General features: G+C 41.9%; 1 protein-coding gene across 2 annotated transcripts in view; it reads left to right on the top strand.

Annotated features, from left to right (window-relative positions):
• Window positions 1-19,178, top strand: part of PCSK5 (proprotein convertase subtilisin/kexin type 5) — a 457,855-nt gene that overhangs the window by 397,842 nt on the left and 40,835 nt on the right. For both annotated transcript variants that reach the window (XM_082470900.1, XM_082470899.1), the window contains exons 25-27: window positions 10,276-10,318; window positions 14,587-14,723; window positions 15,564-15,764. In XM_082470900.1, the coding sequence (XP_082327026.1) occupies window positions 10,276-10,318; window positions 14,587-14,723; window positions 15,564-15,764 (381 nt within the window). The remainder of the gene's footprint in view (window positions 1-10,275; window positions 10,319-14,586; window positions 14,724-15,563; window positions 15,765-19,178) is intronic.

Genomic DNA, 19,178 nt, shown 5'->3' with positions numbered 1-19,178 from the left:
TGCCCCCTAGACCCTGAGCTCCATATTGTAGAGGAATTAGTCATCATTGTAGAACTAACATATAGTAGAACTCAAAATATATTTGTAGAAGGAATGAATTAATGCTGGGCATAATGCTAGGCACTAGGGTTGCAGAGATAAGTAAGATATATTCCCTGACTATGGCAGGTCATTAATAATTCACAATATCCCAACTGAATAAGAGTGGCAGCATCAATATAAAGTTAACTGGAAGCTCAGAAAAAAAGACTCATTCTTTTGGAAGAATTAGAGGACTCAAAACAAACGAACAAAAATGTTTCATACTCTTAGGACATACAAGCTGGGCCTTGAGCTTAAGTTGCCTTCTGGCTCTTACATTTTATGAGTCCAAGTCTTTCATCAAAATTTCAAAGAACTTCCTGCCACTGTTTTAGTGTCTTTCTGAAATAACTGATGCTCTTTCATCCACCAAATTTTCATATCCTCTTCTCAAGGTATTTTCTTTCTTCTTCTTTACTAAGTTCTTTATTTTTCTTCACAGTCTAAGAGCTGTTCGTTTTCTTGGTTATTCTGCAATTTTAGTATGATGGGTCTTCTTGCAGATTAAAAACATAATTATATGTTTATGCTGTTTCTTGGGACTAATGCTTAGAATCTTTTAACAATTCTGGAAAATTCCCAGGTATTCTATTATCTTTGAATATTGCCTCTTTCCCATTCTGTTGGGTTGGCCAAAAACTTCTTTCAGGTTTTTCCATAACATCCTATGGAAAAACCTGAACGAATTTTTTGGCCAATCCAATATTATCTCTTTTGGGAACTTTGATATATGTTAGACCTTGTTGTTTTAACCTCCATTACCTCTCATCACTCTTTCCTGTTTTCTATCTTTTTGTCTCTCTGGACTGAATTTTCAGTCTTTTCTTTGTATCTATCTTTGAGTTTACTAGTTTTCTTCCTCTTATGCCTTATCTGCTTAACCTATCTATTGAGTTCTAAATTCACATTTTTATGTCTCTGTCTCTCACTTATAGAGGTTATATTTGGTTCTTTTCAAACTGGTTACTTTTCTGTGTTCAGGATGCTCTTTTATTTCTTTAAAAATATTAAATATTTGTTATCTTTATATTCCATGTCAGATAATTTCAAGATCTGTAGCCTCTGTGAGTCTGATTCTGCTGTCTGTTATTTCTGCTGACTTTCACTCAGAGCACCTGATTTCCTTATGGTTTATGTTTTTAAACTGTGATCATTCTCCTTGAATGTGATAATATTTTGAGATCTGTGTTAAGATTACATTTCTCTAGAGAAGATTTGCATTTGCTTCTTCCAATTGCCTAGGGATACTACCTACCTGGAACCAGTTTAAATTGAGTTTGCCTTTTGAGGTGTTTTAGAACACATAGATAACATGAATTCTGATTAAAAACTCTATGTAAGATCCAGTGTGTGTTTACAAATTCTCAGAGGAGGTTTGCTGTTGATATTATAATCTATCCAAGGCTAAGACCAGGATGATTTTTTTTCTGTCCTCTTCTCCTGGCAAGTTTATTTTTAATTCATCCTTACACTGACACTGTAGTCCTTGGGTTCCCACTTCAGTCTTGTATTTTATCTGGCAACCCTAACTATAATAAGAATGCTCTGAATTTCTCCATTTAAAAAGAGAGATAAAAGCCTAATTAAGGGGGAAGAGAGAAGAATCATAACTGGGTTTCTCTCTGGCCCTAAACAAATATTTCTGCAGTGCTCTAGATTAAAGGTTTTTTCATCTATTTTACATTTTGCCACATCATGATGTCTTCTCTAATTAGCTTTGTTAATTGCTGTCTCCTTACCAGATTGCAAACTCCTTGAGAGCAAGGATTGCCTTTCTTTTCTGCATATACTCATTACAATACGAAAAGCAGTGTATGGACTGCCATTAAGTATGTGTTTATTGCTCCTAAGTCATTTCACTGCCGAGTTCTCCTCCTTTTCCATCCACCCAGGTGCTCAAGCCAGAGTCAGGGAATCATCCTACCTCCCTACCTCTCACATTTTATCATCTATTCGTCTATCTTTTTAATTTCTCTCAAATCTGATTTTTTTTGGCCACGCTGCACAGCAAGCAGGGTCTTAGTTCCCCCACCAGGGATCAAACTCATGCCCCCTACAGTGGAAGTGCAGAGTCCTAACCACTGGACCACCAGGGAAGTCCCCAAATTTATTTTCCTTCATGACTGCAGCCACAGTCTTAGTTTATCTCTAATCATTTTCCCTCTAGTATATTCCTTAAAAGGGTATTTCTCGGGCTTCCCTGGTGGCGCAGTGGTTGGGAACCCGCCTGCCAATGCAGGGGACACGGGTTCGAGCCCTGGTCCGGGAAGATCCCACATGCCATGGAGCAACTAAGCCCGTGCGCCACAACTACTGAGCCTGCGCTCTAGAGCCTGCGAGCCACAACTACTGAGCCCACGTGCTGCAACTACTGAAGCCCGCACGGCCTAGAGCCCGTGCTCCGCAACGGGAGAGGTCACCGCAATGAGAAGCCTGCACATCGCGACGAGGAGGAGCCCCCGTTCACCACAACTAGAGAGGGCCCGCACGCAGCAACGAAGACCCAATACAACCAAATATAACTAATAAATTAATTAAAAATAAAATAAAAATCTTTACTTTGATAAAGGTTACGCATCGACATGGCAAAAAAAAAAAAAAAAAAAAAAAGGGTATTTCTCAAACGTGTTACATGGAATCGTGGTTTTGCATGATTTAATAAAGGTAACCATGTTTACAGTAAAATAAGTTATTTTCTAATACAGTTTTTCATGGCTTCCCATTACTCTTAGATTAGAATGCAAACCTCTTACCTTGGCCTAGAAGACCATATTTGATCTGATCCTGCCCTTGAACCTGGCCTCATATCCTGACTCTCTCCCTTTCTCCTTATTCCCTTTAGCCCCACTGACCTTCTTGACGTTGCCTGAACAGATCAAGCTTTCTTAGCCTCTGTTTGCAACACTCTGCCCTCAGAACTTCACATGACTAACTCCTTGTTACCATTCCAATCTCTATTCAAATGTCAATTCTTGAAAGGCTCTCTCCCAACTAGCCAATCTAACACTTCCCTTCTCCCCTCTAGTCTCATCACTTCTAACCCTTTATCTGAATGTGTATACTTATTTACGTCTTCCTTCTTCATTCAATGCCTATTTCTGGAGCATCTGCTATGTGCCAGGCAATACTGTTGGTATTAAGGTACAGAAAAGTAAAACAAAACAAAACAAGCTGTCTTCATGGAGTCTGCATTTTAGACTTCCATGAATGTATGAACCAGCCACGTTCATACATTCATTGAAGATTTATATTTACATTCTAATAATTATCTGCTTTTTCTTTTATTGTCTGTTTTCCCCCTAAAATGTAAGCTCCAGAATGAATAAGTGAATGAACATACGGCTGTAGTGAGCAATCCTCATAGGGACTCAGCTGTGTATATTCAGCCATCACTTCTACCAGCTAGTTGATTTAGAGAAGGATGAAAATCCACAAACAGCTTGCCTACTAAGCTATTCCATTGTTGGCATCAGGAGACTTGGTAAAGACTAAAGTCCAACAGAGAACTGAGCCTTCTTTAGCCAACATTTGTAGACAATGATTTAGATTATTTATTCATGTCTCTTCTACTACTGTGTCCCTCCAGTGTGCCGTGCCCCATTGTCAGCTGCACTATTTGCCTTACTGCCAATTCAAATATTTATTCATTGTCCTCGGACACCATTGAGGACAAAATGACTGAAAACCATCAACAGTCCCCCTAACCAAATACTTTGTATCCCAGCACCATTGAACCTTCCAGAAAAATCTTCTGCTTTGGCAAAGCTGTCAGAGGGTCCATTTCATATTTGAGTGTTCCCTATCTGAAGCAATTTTAAGTGCAAAGCCTGTTTGGATTATGTACTTTCTAGTGCTAGGCTTATAATTAGTTGCATTCTTTGGGCATATAAATCTCTTAACCCAGTTCATTTTCCTTGGGTAGACTGAAGAACTTCCGTGACTCGCCTACAAATTTGTACAGCACTGTGCAGTAACTAAGTACATATTTACTCTGGGATAATATGCATTATTGACAATGTGCTTAATTATGTCCCTGAACAATTTAAGTACTGGCTGCTTGTAATGCTGTCTCTCTCCTCAAAGGGAGCAGTAGTGCATCTCAGGAGGGGGTGGACATTCTGCTGATGCTCCAACAAGGCTGCAGGTGCTCATAAATGGTGGTTTAAGAATGCTTGGCCCAAGTGACAGCCCCAGCCCACTTAGGGAGTCTGAGGCAGAGCCAAGAACAACCCCATTTCCTAGTCATCTGCCTCCTTTACAGAATCCTATCAGAAAAAAATTCATATTAAAAGTGAATTTCTTAAAAGGAGTTTACACAAACATCTGCCACTGTTTTAACCACACCCCATGGAAGAACGTCAGTCTTGTCCCAGTGATGTAGAATTAGGGAATGCTGAGAAACAAAATGGAAAGATGAGAAAACAGAAGTAGGCAGGAAAGGGACAGAAAATGAAGAGCAGAACCAAAAGTCCAGGTCCCTTGGGGGAGATCTGTGGGAGGAGAGTGTTTCCAAACACGTGGCCCAAATGAGCCTTAGAACTCATAACCTGAGCACTTTCTTTCTTCCCTTAATAGCATTTTTGATTCTAATTAATTCCATAACACACATTTATTAGGAAAATATGGAAACATACACAGACACATAAATGAAATAAATCACACATAACTACTATTGACATTTTAGCTTTTTCTTCTGATTTTTGATAAAGTTGTATCTAGATAGATAGAGAGATAGATAGATAGATAGATAGATAGATAGATAGATAGATAGATAGATTATACATGTATCTAGATAAGGATTATCATCCTTTTTTACCTAGCCTATCTTGAAAATGTTTTCATGTCTTTAAACACTCTTGAGAAACAAAATTTTAATGGCTGTGTACTAGCCCATCTTGTACGAATGTACCAGATTTTTTTTAACCTATTCCCAATAGATGAACTTTTAGGCTGTCTTTTGCAGGGACGTAAGTATTGGTTATTTTCATCTAGAAAGTTGGTTCTGGGAATAAATTTATGTACTAAAGCTATAGTGGGTGGTAGAAAGGTGGAGAAAGTAGAATCTAGCCCTATCACTCAAACACGTTCATTCATGTCTATATTTTCAACTCTTCCTCCACCCCAAAAGTGCTAGGTGAACAAACTGATTAGAATTCTATAGTCTGTCTGTAATAAGGGCTGGAAGCCAAGTGCAGGGAGTCCCTATATATAAATATATGCATATGAGTGAAGTCATCAGAGTCACTCCTTTCAATTATAACTTTAAGGAACCAAACGTAAGACATATTCCTGGAAGTTTAACATATGAATTCATTAGCTCAGATGTGGCTTTTGGTTAGGCGTGGCCTGAGTCAGTGGTCTTCAAAGAGAAGTGTGCAAGACAATCCATTGGGCTGCAGAAAAATATAGAACTTGTATTCAAAATTATTTTTAGGTTATTCTCTTAAATGTTCTACTTTAGCATGCCTTTTTTTTTTTTTTTTTTTTTTGGCTGCAGTGGGTCTTCATTGCTGTGCGCAGGGTTTCTCTAGTTGGGGTGAGCGGGGGCTACTCTTCATTGTGGTGTGCAGGCTCCTCATTGCGGTGGCTTCTCTTGTTGGGGAGCACGGGCTTTAGGTGTGTGGGCTTCAGTAGTTGTGGCACACGGGCTCAGTAGTTGTGGCTCGCGGGCTCTAGAGAGCAGGCTCAGTAGTTGCGGAGCAAGAGCTTAGTTGCTCCGCGGCATGTTAGATCTTCCCGGACCAGGGCTTGAACCCATGTCCCCTGCATTGGCAGGCGGATTCTTAACCACTGCGCCACCAGGGAAGCCCTAGCATGCCTTTTTAATGTATGTAAAATATTCATGCACCAGTACATATAAATAATTTACACACACACATATATGCATTGCAGGTACCTGCTAATTTTTTTTTAAACCATATTTCAAAAAAATATGGGGATTACTGCTTTTGATTTGCGGTATTATGGAGCTCGGGGAGTTATTGGGGCTAGAAACCTATAAAGTATGGGTGGAGCATCAGTTTGGTCTAATGCTTTGCCTGAGTGTGGGAGGCACTGGGAAGGCAAGTAAAGCCCCAAGTTTGGTCAAGCCTAGGGTATAGGTGATTGGGCCTGGAAAGGTGACTGAGCCAAAAAGGTCGAGATCACCTGAGAAAAGCAAGCCTCTAAGGTATGCTGCATTACAATGAGGTGGGTGCTGTTTTATGGCACAGATGTGGCCTAAGAGGCCAAGGTAGAAGGACCCTTAATGAGTCTAGGACAGCTGAGAAGAGACTGAGGTAGGTGAGAGCTTAGGAGCCTCCCAAGACTGCAAGTTTAACATGCCCATTAGTCTAGCATTCTAGGCAGTAACCTAGTAGGTCTTTGCAGTAATGGGACATGGGACAGACAGGTTTCAATAGGCAGTACTAGAGGGAAGCCTGGCTAGCACGGGGTATGGACAAAGTCCTAGAAGCCTAAAAATGTATTTTGAGAGAAATAGCCCAAGGCAAGTTAGGAGCACCTTGACATTAACTTTTCCCCACAGTTTTACAGAGACTCAGTTCTGCCTAAACAATATATCTAATCCCTGGCTAATTCTGGCATATCTAGATATTATACGATAAAAGGCTAGTCTTGAGGCACCGAGTTTCTTCTGTCTCCCTCAAACGAAAAAGAAACATACAATAAGAAACATAAATTTAGAGAAAGCAAATTAGAGTCGTTTTAGCTTGTATGTATTTTTAATTACGTGACTCAAAGTTTATGTAAACCATAAAAATAAATTTTTTTCTCTGGACATTTTTAAATGTTCAGTTCCATCTGAAGTTTAAAATATCTCTTTTCCAATATAGTTTGTAAGTAGGATGTACAGAACTCCTAATGTGGCCCTGATCCACCCCTATTCAATGGTGAAGGCTATAGGTATTACTGAGAACAAAATAAAATGTCAGAGAATGTAAGTTGACCACTGAAGGTGACATTGACAGCAGGAGTCAATGTCTCCATGAGGACAGGGCATTTGTGGTGAGTTCCAGCCCTGCTGGTCTCCAAGGAAACAGTGGAAAGGTGACGCAGAGAATCACGTAGCTCTGTCCGGACAGAGTGGACGCTGTAGTCCTACTCACCCCATCCCATAAAAATGAGACAATAAAACAATTTTTCTCAAGAAATGAAGGCTGTATCCCCATCTTGACAAGGCATCTGCTTGCACATTCTCCTTAGCGGGGATGTGAGCAGCTGAAAGCCAGTGGCTGTTTCTGAAGGCTTTTTTCTAAAAGTGGAAGTCTCTCACTCTCTGAATTCTGTCTGAACTTGCCCCACCCCTCCTCAAAATATGCTCTCTCAGCTCAAAGTTTGACAAGATCAAATAACCAGAGCTATTTAAATACCCTGTTTTGGGTAAAGCTTCCAAGACAGTTAACAATTCTAGCTTGTTTACACTCTTCAAACACCACCCCCTCACTCCTCACCCCAACACACACACGCATATTAGAAGTCAGGAAAATTCACCTTCCTCCTTAAGCCCTCCTTACCAACCAAATGCCAACTTGACTTAGAGTCAATTTCTAGGTTTGGAATTGTTACCTTTCCTTAATCCCATAGCAGCTGCCTCTCAGTGGTCAAGCTAAATCCATTTAGCTGATGTTTGACTTGTGGATCTTCTGCGGTAGAAAAATTTTTCTAAATAACTCTTAATGCTTTAGAACTGTTAATAATGAGAAAGACTAGTGGGCATTCATGAGCTGTTATAAGACAGGGTTCCTGTTCTACGCCTTATTCATTTATGCAAACTGTTGTAAAGGTACCAAATTCACTGTGCAACTGGGCTGGAAAAGTCCCTGGAATGGAGATTACATTGGTATGCACATTTCTGAGGCTTGGTTCTGTTTCACATTTTCATCAGTGACCTGCTTAAGGGAGCAGAGAGCAAACTCATTAAGTTCCTAGATGGGAGGGATGGCCAGAACATTAGAGAACAGGATTAGAATTTCCCCAGCCCTTGCCAAATTAGCAAAACTGTCAGAGTCAAATATGTTCATGGGGGACAGGCAGGGAAGAGGAAAGCTGCCCAAATGCAAGCCGAGTAGTAGCAACTTATTTAGGAGCAGAACTGAAAAGACTATAGATGCAAGCACAGACTAGTAGCAGGAAATAAACTTACCCAGTATAACCACTAGTGTTCATTGAGACCTTTGCACCCCCTTAAGATGGATTCAGATTCCCCAATCAATGGACTGGAGAAGCATAAAGCCCTCCCCCAAGAATTCTAAGAATTCCAGTGAGCTTTTCTTCTCATGGCACCTCTAAATTCAGATTCCTGATGCCATTTAATTTCCCTGGTTTATGATTCATTTCACTGCCCTGCTCTAGTCACCCTATAGCAAACCACGTTGACCCAGACATAAAAACCATTTCCCTCCCATGAGCAAACCATGGCCTCCTGCAGAAGGGCCTGGCTATCTCCTTGGTTGTCTTGGCTCTTGTTTAATCCTTCTGATTAAACTTCTATCCCAAGTAGCTTAGCAAGATATTTTCCTAAATACAGACAGTTATCTCCTTTAGAGGAACTCTGGGACCAGCTATTAAGATAATAACATTTACACCTGTGTTATCTAACAGACTCGAACATGACAAAGTCACTGAGCCAACAGTGCTTCAGCCAAGGGCCGGCCCATATCTTCTGTAAAGTAAATAAATACTAGATAGTAGATACTTTCTAACTCTATTGCAACCACTCCGATGCTATAACATGAAAGCATTTATACAAAATATGCAAACAAAAGGGGCCTGACTGGATTTGGCCCCCGAGTGGGCCATAGTTTGCCAACTCCTGCAACACTCAGCTTCAGAATCTTAGACTTTCGGGGAGGCTTAGCAGCCATATCATCCAACCTGCAGAAATCAGCACCCAGAAAATAGAGTGACGCTTACGCGAGTTCACAAGACAGGTAAGCCAGGGTTAAAACTTCAAATTAGAAACAGGTAGCCCAGTTCCCAGGCCAGCCTATATCATCACTAGGCTATTTCCAGAAGGTTCTAAGGATCCCTGTTTACATGGCAGAACCTCTTCTAGAAATTCTCCACTATAACTTTGGCACATGCATTAGTCGCAGTATGTGTGAGACACAGTAGTATCGTCTTGCAGCACCTCGAGGAGGAGGACCCAAGATGAAAGTCTGACTAAAGATGCGGGTGAGGTTGACTCTACCACCAAGGGGCAGACTTCTTGAAAACCAGAGTAAAGCCTAGAATAGATCAGGAAGGAAAACTAGGCACAAAGTTCAAAGGACATTATTTTATTTCGTTTAAATAAAGTTAAAGGTGACATAAATCCTCATATACCAAGAGGAATGTTTCCAAAAGGAGCAATTGTTTTCCATCTCCTTTTAGAATGAAAAGAGCAGAAGTGGAGTATAGGTTAGATCACAGAAAGAACTTAATGGAGGTAACCCTGTTACTCACGAGAACTGCAGGCCAGAGGAAGTCACAGAATTGTCTTAATAATTGGATCTGGGAGTTGGCATCTTTCAGGGAGGGACAGGAGGGAGGGAAATAGACTGAGTCAGTGATTCTCAACGTCCTTTCTGTCTCATTAAGTCCCCTGAAAGCTGTAGGAAAGAGTCCTTCTCTGAGCCAACAGGGACACATTGAATCATTGTGTTTAATGAGAGCAGGACAGTTTCTTTAAGAGGGTGGTGAAGTGCAGAACACAAAGTGGATACTGTATTGGAAAAAAATAATTGTCCAGATTTCAAAGGAGCTTCCCAAACGACACTCCCTCACATTGGCAGGCATTTGGGGTAACTCATGAAAAACCCACCACTCGTGGTTGGAAGCTTGCAGCCCCTTCCAAATGTGTGTGTGGACGTGCTTGATGCCTTTACCTAGGTAGTGGCCAGGAGTTTCTTCCTGTAGGTCATTCTTGATCAGCAATTTGAAGACCCAGTAGCTTGGGCCTATTCCTCCTTGCAAGTCAGGGCCAAGTTTTTATGAGAACTCTTATTTTACTAACTTTGATAAAGATAAATCCTAGCGTACATCTTGTTACTAATTAAAAATGGTACAATCTATTCAAATATCATTTCTAGACAGTATATTTCATGAAACTATCCCACAAGTATTTGTCTCAAGCCACAACTTTTCCAAAGCTTGGTTTTTCAAATGATGAACTCTTGATGATGATTATTTTTTATTATTATAATTTTTTTCCAGATGATCCAGGAACCTGCACATCATGCGCTATGGGGTATTACATGTAAGTCTGGCGGTTTTTTTTTTTTTTTTCATGGCACTAACTTTTTCTGCAGTTTAAGCATTACTGACTTAATCCTAAATCCAGTGATTAAAGCAAAGAGGGCCTGCAGCCTGAAGCAACTCTCCCCTGTCAGGCTATTAATGAACAATTCTTGCATTTAGCAATAAGAGTGCAGCTGTTTTCTTGCCTTGAAAGGAGGTCCTCTCTTTCTTGGTCCTGGAAGTCACCCAGCCTGACACTGGTGTCTAGGAATCTTGCCATGGGTTACCAAGATTCAGACCTTGCTATTTATGGACAGACTTTAATAATATACCTGACCCCAAGCAAACTGTTTCCAAATGTCTGCACGGAGACCTCGTCCTTAAAGGGGGTCAGACAGTCCAGGATGAAGCCAGGTGTTTCGTTAGTTCTTTTTTTTTTTTTTTTTAATTTATTTATTTATTTTTGGCTGCATTGGGTCTTTGTTGCTGCGTGCGAGCTTTCTCTAATTGCGGCGAGTGGGGGCTACTCTTTGTTGCGGTGCGTGGGCTTCTCATTGCAGTGGCTTCTCTTGTTGCGGAGCATGGGCTCTAAGCTCTCGGGCTCAGTAGCTGTGGCACGTGGGCTCAGTAGTTGTGGCATGTGGTCTCAGTAGTTGTGGCTCATGGGCTCTAGAGCGCAGGCTCAGTAGTTGTGGCGCATGGGATTAGTTGCTCCGCGTCGTGTGGGATCTTCCCGGACCAGGGCTCAAACCCGTGTCCCCTGCTTTGGCAGGTGGATTCTTAACCACTGCGCCACCAGGGAAGTCCGTTTCATTAGTTCTTAATTCTCCCGTGAGTAATGAGAGACACGGACCACTAGGTTAAATGAAATGCAGATAACCATCACCCCCAAAGTTCTCTGTTAAAAATCTACAAATCAAAGATGGTATGTCTCAACATCACCTCCCCCTCCTATTCTTGTCTCCCTTCCAGGGTACGTTGGTGCCTATCTTGGAAGAAAAACTAAGAAAAGAAGGGAGACACAAGCTAGTGGGGGATCTACATTTGGGTCACCTCCACTTTGGTGGGCTGATTCCTCCTGTCACCACACGGCCTTTCTCCTCCATCAGATTCCAAGGACTCAAAATGTGGTGGGAAGAGGTTAAAAGGGGTGAGGAGGATGGGAAGGAAAGGCAAACCCAACAAGCTGAAATATACATAAAGTGATCCGTTAACCTTAGCATTACTTAACCTTACGGATTTAATTCAACTTTTCCATAATTGCCTAATATTTTCTACATTGACTATGTCTCTACATCCTCCTGATGGGATGATTTAAATTATTGTTTCATTTAAAGAGGGGAGGAGGGTGGGTAAGAGGTCCCCAGACTTGATCATTGTAAGGTAGACCAGATGACATTCAATGAGCAGCCGGTCATTTCTCAGCACATTCATGGTTGGTGTGTGGCCCGCCACACGAACCCCCAGCAGACACGAACCGCAGAAACGCAAGCATTTCTTGGTAAGGTCACATGGTTGGAGGGACAAAATGTTCCTCTAGGGGCCAAGGAAGGAGGACTTAGACTCAAATAAAGAAATAGTGACCATGCAGAAGCAGGTGAGGAATTCTCCTCTTTGTCTCTATTACAGCCCTGCATCCCTCCAGTCTAGCTCTGCCCTGGCTGTCTTCTTCATTTTGATGCCAGAACACACCCCTTCACCTGCACCTACTGCCCCTGCCACCTGAGAGCTGCTTCCTCTGTTAAACTTTGGAGCCAACCTCTCCATTTCACCACCGCTTGCTAATGAGCATGTTTCATAAAACCCCTTGAGACACAAATACACTGAAAGAACATGCCCAACATCACTAAGGGTAAAACATTAGATATTTGTTCCCAGAAACACATCTTTATAACCCTTTAGAATACGAAGTAACTTCGAATACACATATACTAATAAAACACTGCACAATAGACGTTGTTAAGGAAGAAATGCAAAGCTTCCCTCTGATATCTTTTTGATGCTGTGAAATTCATCAGAGGGCAAAGGTCAACTTCATTCCACTCCCCTTTCAAATGAACCTCAGCGGAGGCTGAATTACAATGTTTTACTATAGAATGAGAATAACAGATGATATATGTAAAACTATATATACAGAAAAGCTAAGGCATTTCACTGTTAATATCAATAATCTGGTTACAGACATCATGGTAAGCTACTTGAACTCAACACTGAACTGTTTCAGACCTGGCGGGTGCCACGTGGCAAAAGCATACAAGTTGTTCAAACAGATCTTGGGTAAAATCCCAGTCCCACCCTTACCTACGTGACTTTGAGCACTTAACCCTGAAGCTCAGTTCCCTTATCTGGAAATTAAAGATAAGTAACAGCTACCAGGGCTTCCCTGGTGGCGCAGTGGTTAAGAATCTGCCTGCCAATGCAGGGGACACGGGTTCGAGCCCTGGTCTGGGAAGATCCCACATGCCGCGGAGCAAGTAAGCCCGTGAGCCACAACTACTGAGCCTGCGCGTCTGGAGTCTGTGCTCCGCAACGGGAGAGGTCGCGACAGTGAGAGGCCCGCGCACCGCGATGAAGAGTGGCCCCCGCTCGCCGCAACTGGAGAAAGCCCTCGCACAGAAACGAAGACCCAACACAGCCAAAAATAAATATAAATAAATAAATAAATTTATTAAAAAAAAAAAAAAAAGTAACAGCTACCATATGGGGATTGTGCAGAGGTTTAAGTGAGCTAATACCTGACACATAATCGGTACTCCCTAAGTAAATATCAGTATCCCTTTCCTTCTTCCTAGCCTCCTCCCTGCTGTCCCAGTAAACGGTCCTGGGAGTCCAGAGCGAGGTGGTTAATGACTTGGTTTGGAGGGCACACAACAGACCAAGAGGAAGTTTTCTCCCTTGAAACCCAAATATCTATACCTGTTAAAAATGATGCATTGGGACTTCCCTGGTGGTCCAGTGGTTAAGACTCTATGCTCCCAATGCAGGGGGCCCAGGTTCGATCCCTGGTCAGGGAACTAGATCCCTCATGCCACAACTAAGAGCCCGCATGCCACAACTAAAGATCTCGCATGCCTCAACTAAAGATTTCACATGCTGCAACTGAAGATCCTGCACGTGGCAACGAATATCCCGCATGCCGCAACTAAGACTCAGTGCAGCCAAATAAATAAATAAATTTTTTTTAAAATGATGTGTAATCAGGGGGTGAGATAAATTAGGAGTTTGGGATTAACATATACACACACTACTATATAAAATAGGAAACAACAGAGACCTACTGTATAGCACTGGGAACTCTACTCAATATCTTATAATAACCTATAATGGAAAAGAATCTGAAAAAGCATTTATATATAAATATATATATCTCTGAATCACTTTGCTGTACAGTTAAAACTAACATAGTAACTTAACTAGACCTCAATTTAAAAAATGATGTATAGGGCTTCCCTGGTGGCGCAGTGGTTGAGAATCTGCCTACCAATGCAGGGGACACAGGTTCGAGCCCTGGTCTGGGAAGATCCCACATGCCGCGAAGCAACTAGGCCCGTGAGCCACAACTACTGAGCCTGCGCGTCTGGAGCCTGTGCTCTGCAACAAGAGAGGCCGCGATAGTGAGAGGCCCGCGCACCGCGATGAAGAGTGGCCCCCGCTTGTCGCAACTGGAGAAAGCCCTCGCACAGAAACGAAGACCCAACACAGCCAAAAATAAAATAAATAAATAAATAAATAAATGAACTCCAATCTCTAAAAAAAAAAAAAAAGAACCTTCTAAAAAAAAATGATGTATAATATATGTATAAAATACATAAGCTACAAGGATATATTGTACAGCACAGGGAATATAGCCAGTATTTTATAACTATAAATGGAACACAACCTTTAAAAATTGTGAATCACTAAGTTGTACACCTGAAACTTACATAATATTGTACATCAACTATACCTCAATAAAAAAAAAATTTAATGATGCATAATATTTGAAAGTTGCTAAGAGAATAGGTCTTAAAAGTTCCTGTCACAAGAAAAAAAATTCTGTAACTACGTATGATGACGGATGTTACTGTGGTGATCATTTTGCAATATATACAAATATTAAATTATTATGTTGTACACCTGAAACCAATGTAATGTTGTATGTCAGTTATACTTCAAAATATTAAGGGAAAAAAAGACTATAACTTCAAAAGAGATGATGTGTAGACACATACAAGGAAATTAAATTATGGTGGTAAAGAGAAATATGTCAGCACAGCTCATGAAAGAAACTCCATCTTCTCCCCCCAGGTTCAAACATCAGTGTTATAAAACCTGTCCTGAGAAGACCTACAGGGAAGAATCTGAATGCAAAGCATGTGATACCAACTGTGGCAACTGCGACCAGAATGAATGCTACTGGTGTGAAGAGGGCTTCTTCCTCTTGGGTAAGCTCAAAAACGGCACTGTACAAAGTGACAGCAAGGCTCCAGGGCTCCACCCAGAAATGGAAGAGCTCCTCTGATCAGTTTTAGAGTCTTCCTGTGTCTCTTGTCCAAGAAGGAATTTTAATTTGGTTTGAAAATAAACATTAGCCAGGACTACTTCTTTCTGCTTTTATTATTGAAGCATAGCTCCGATTTCAGTAATTAATCTCAAGTGTCTCTAAGCTGATGGAAAGAAGAGTGAATGGAGGGGAGGGAGAGGTGCTGAAGAGAAATGCTTTGGAATTGAAGTCACCTGGAATATTCAGAACATGACCCTTTCCTTGAGACTTCATCCATGTTATATATTCCTTGCACTGTAAAAGTTAAATAAGATCTTTTGTCTTAGATTTTGGTCAATTCATTGACTTTGATGGAAATGAATAGTTAGGAAAGATAAATACTGTGAGCCTTCCAATTAAAGAGAAGAGTCCAGGTTCTTGAATGTTTGTGGGAGAGAGAGTGGGGCAGACAGCCCACAGTGACCTTCAGAGATTCTGTATGTAGAGATCATTTTATCTGCAGTTTTTCAAGGCCTTGAGGACATGAATGTCTTTGTTCTATGCTCCTAACCCTTTGAGCTGACAGCCAACTTAAATTTTCAGTTGAAAGAGGACTTAAAGCGTTGGATTTATTAAGACACAATTCTTGGTTGAAATAAGCAAATGCCATCATGGTTTCTTTAAAAACTAAAAAATGTTCCTCAGCCTCCCTTCGGCCTGTTTAGAACTTGGCCCTGCGTAGATCACCAAGCTCAGCCGGCCAGGGCTGCGTTTCATGCCTCCATTCTGTGTTCTCACGTAGGCGGCAGCTGCGTGAGGAACTGTGGCCCTGGCTTCTACGGCGACCCAGAGATGGGAGAATGTGAGCCCTGCCACCGAGCCTGCGAAACCTGCACCGGTCTTGGCCACAACCAGTGTAGCAGCTGCAGAGAAGGGTTGCAGCTGCTGCATGGGACGTGTGTGCATCTGGCCCAGACCCAGGTGGAAGGCAGATTCTGGAATGGTATGGACCTCCCGAGAGAGATCGCAGGTGTCTAGCTGCCTCCTCTGCCTCCCCCCCCACCACCATCCCCAAATCCTTGCTTTCGGGATACCCAAGAGATGAAGGCTGCCAGTAAAAGAAAAGCCTGGAGTCCCAGAGCCTCTGTGATGCTCATTGCAGGAGAGGATAGGAGACTATGGCTGGCATTTGGCGAGGAGAGAAAACCCAAAGGGCCACTGATGACTGATCTGACCACTTGAGTTTCCACCTGGGTGGAGTATACTGCAGAGCATGTAAAGAGTGTCAGAGAGAGAAATGACTACCATTTTCTCAAAGATTTCAGAATAGCTTCTATCACATTCACTTATCTCTTTATTAAAAAAGAGATAAAAGAAAACTACCAGTGGGATAGCTTGTCCAGTTAGACAAGGAAGAATCACTCTAAATTATGGGAACTTCAGCTGAAATGACTGATCTTTCTGGCTGGATTATTAGAACTTGCCATCATTCAAGCTTACCTTTTAAAAGTTGCCCCTCTAGTTGTAGATGAGGAAAGTGGGGGGCTTGAGAAGCGGCGGGAGGGAGGAAAAGTGTGGGAGCTTGGAATCTAACAGTAAAGGCCTGTGTGTATTCATTTCCACCTGAGTCTTCGGAATTGGCCTCCAGACCCTGAAGCCTTGGTCACAGGCTTCCTGGCAAGGTGTTACAACCTTGCAGTGACCTCTCCATGTCTGAGGTGGTTAAAAAACAAAACCCTCCTCCTGCTGGAAAAATCTGACTCACATTCTATGCAGAGACGCTCATGAAAACAAGAGATGTTCTCCGTTTTGATTTCGAGGCAAGGATTTGTTTAAAAAGGTCATTTCAGTGCAGAAGCAACAGCAGCTGAAAGCAGGTCTGCTTGGGATGATTCTTCTAAGAGCTGGAGGGAAGGATAGATCTGGGGCAAGAGAAAAGCCTCTTGCTGGGTTTCAGAGGAAGGATGTCCACAGCTGCTGTCTACTTCGACAGTGTCGCATATGTGACTTAAAGGAAGAGCAGCTCGGAGCCCATCACAAACCCAGCAGCCAAAGGCCACGGAGAACACTGGCCGATTTCAGAGACACAGCCAGGAAGAAAATCATTCACTCCAGACTGGGATATCTTCCGTGAATTAAAGCTGAACCAAAATGCTGAAAACGAGTTTGTCTGGCATTCAGGCATTTAAGAGGCAGTGCAAGCCAAGAGGAAAATAGTCTGGTGGTGTGTTTCTAGCTCAGAACATCTGTATTTTATCTGGCGTCCAGATGATGAAAAGGTTCAGGGAGCCAAGAGTCAGAGCAGATTGATTCCCCAAATGATTACACGTCCCTTTCAACTGGACTACGCACTTTGCAAGCAGAAATGAGGTCTTGATTGCTCCCCCCTTTGTCGAAGCGTCACACCTACCCCTCTGCATTTTCTACTATCAAAACGTAATGTTTTTGAAGAGAGGAAGGAATTAGTCCATTTGGGGATTTACTACTAAGGGATTCAGGAAGCAGATGAGAATATTTCTCATGGCTGGACAAAAGCAGTGAAGTCAATGACACGGCTGCACTTTCCCACATCTGTGATCTGGGAGATAAGACATGCAGACTATGAACAATGAGAAAAACTTAACTGAGCAAGGTAAGACCAGAGCTCAGCTTCCCCGGCATAGTTGAGGTACCACTGAAATGGACAGTAAATGAGAAATGTACTCCACAAGGCCCTGAGAGTATTTGAGCCAATGCCTACATTTTTCTCCTGACTTCGTTTCCTTAAAAAACAGGGTTGAGGTTGTAATAGGAGAGCAGAGGGTTCCAGAGAACAAGCACTAATTAACCGCACCTTTAAGATGATGGAAAGCAGATTGCAGTCATCCTGGGTCAACTCAGAGGGAGCCCAGACAAATCAGAGTGTTTATGAGAGAATGGAGCTACCTAGGTGGTACCAGCGAAGTATTGTATTGTTTTAAACACAGATTCAGATCCAGGTAGGACAGAGCAGATGGGACAAACTTTAGCCCATTTCTTCACCCACACTACTGCCAGTGGAAACAATAAGCTCATGCTTGCATCTGAAGACTATGACCACCCCCACTGTCTATGTCAGCATGTGTTGGGGAGATGCCCTTGAAATAAAAATCCAACTAGAGTCCACTGAACTCCTCTTTTAATAACGTGGCTACTCATGATGAGAGTGGTGAGAATGACAGGTCATCACCCTTTGTCAATTACCAGCTGAGCCTGGGAATGCCTCCTATCCTGGTCCAAGGATGGAGATTTTCCTACGCCTCAGACCATAGCTGGCAAATCCTCCAGCCAAGACTAAGTAATCTCCAGAGATTCTTCCTGCCACGTAAAAGTCACTGCACAAAAGTATAGACCGTCCCCAGATTCCCTGTGCCAATGGCATCAGCAGTGACTCAGGCAACACTCAGAGCCACCGTTGGTGAAAATGTTCAGGGGTGGCAGGCCACGGGCTTTGAAAGAAGATGATGGCTTCAGCTGGTTTCCTGAAACCATTGTTGGGAATGGAAACTGTGTACCCTATTACTGTTAAATCATTTGGGTTTTCTTAAGTGGTTTTCTCCCTGGTAGTGCTGGAAAGTCTTCAGAATAATTCCTGCACATTTCCCCTACCCACCTATTTCCCTCATTAAAACCATGTTTGTAGCAGGCTCTAATTACATATTCTGATGGGTAGTCTAATCTACAAAGCACAGACATGGTAAATTAACGTTTTATCTTTGACCACATCCTAACAATTTATCACTAGCCTGTCTTTTGATCTTAATTCCTATGCTCTGAGAAAGACTGAAATCCCAGAGTCAGTTACAAATACTGGAAGCCACTCATGTGTGAAAAAAAATTCTCAACAGTGGGGAGATATGTTGCTTCATAGTAACTGAACTTCAGAGAATTTTAAAGAAACCATGAGAATCTGGTTTTTTAGAAGGACTTTGTAGATGTGTACAGTTGCCTCACTTAACTTACAAATGAGAACATGATTTTTACTTAATTAACCAATCACAACTCAGAGTGCAGAAAATACATGTTTCTGGGTAGCTAAGTAAACTTTTGGCTAGTGATATGAGGGAGCCACATGTTATCTCCTTACACTGAGTTTTAAACATCCAGGAATTTTATGAGTGGACCATTAAACCATTGCAACTTAAAATCAGCTATGGTGGGAATATTTACACCACAGAAATTGGTAAACAGGATGACTCAAGTTTTTGTTGTTGTTTTGTGTTCCAAAGAGCCATTTTACCAGTACATCACTGCTTTGACCTCTACCAAACTATTTTAAATCCAAGTGAATTACTAAAACATCTCTCTAGTGAACGTAGGCTTTAGAATTGGGCATACCTGAATTCAAATCCTGGCTCTGTTCTTTACTATCTCCATAGCCTTGAGCAAGATATTCATC

The sequence above is a fragment of the Balaenoptera physalus genome (assembly GCF_965194825.1).
Source record: "Balaenoptera physalus genome assembly, chromosome: 7".
Lineage (NCBI taxonomy): Eukaryota > Metazoa > Chordata > Mammalia > Artiodactyla > Balaenopteridae > Balaenoptera > Balaenoptera physalus.
This window is presented reverse-complemented; position numbering and strand designations above follow the sequence as displayed.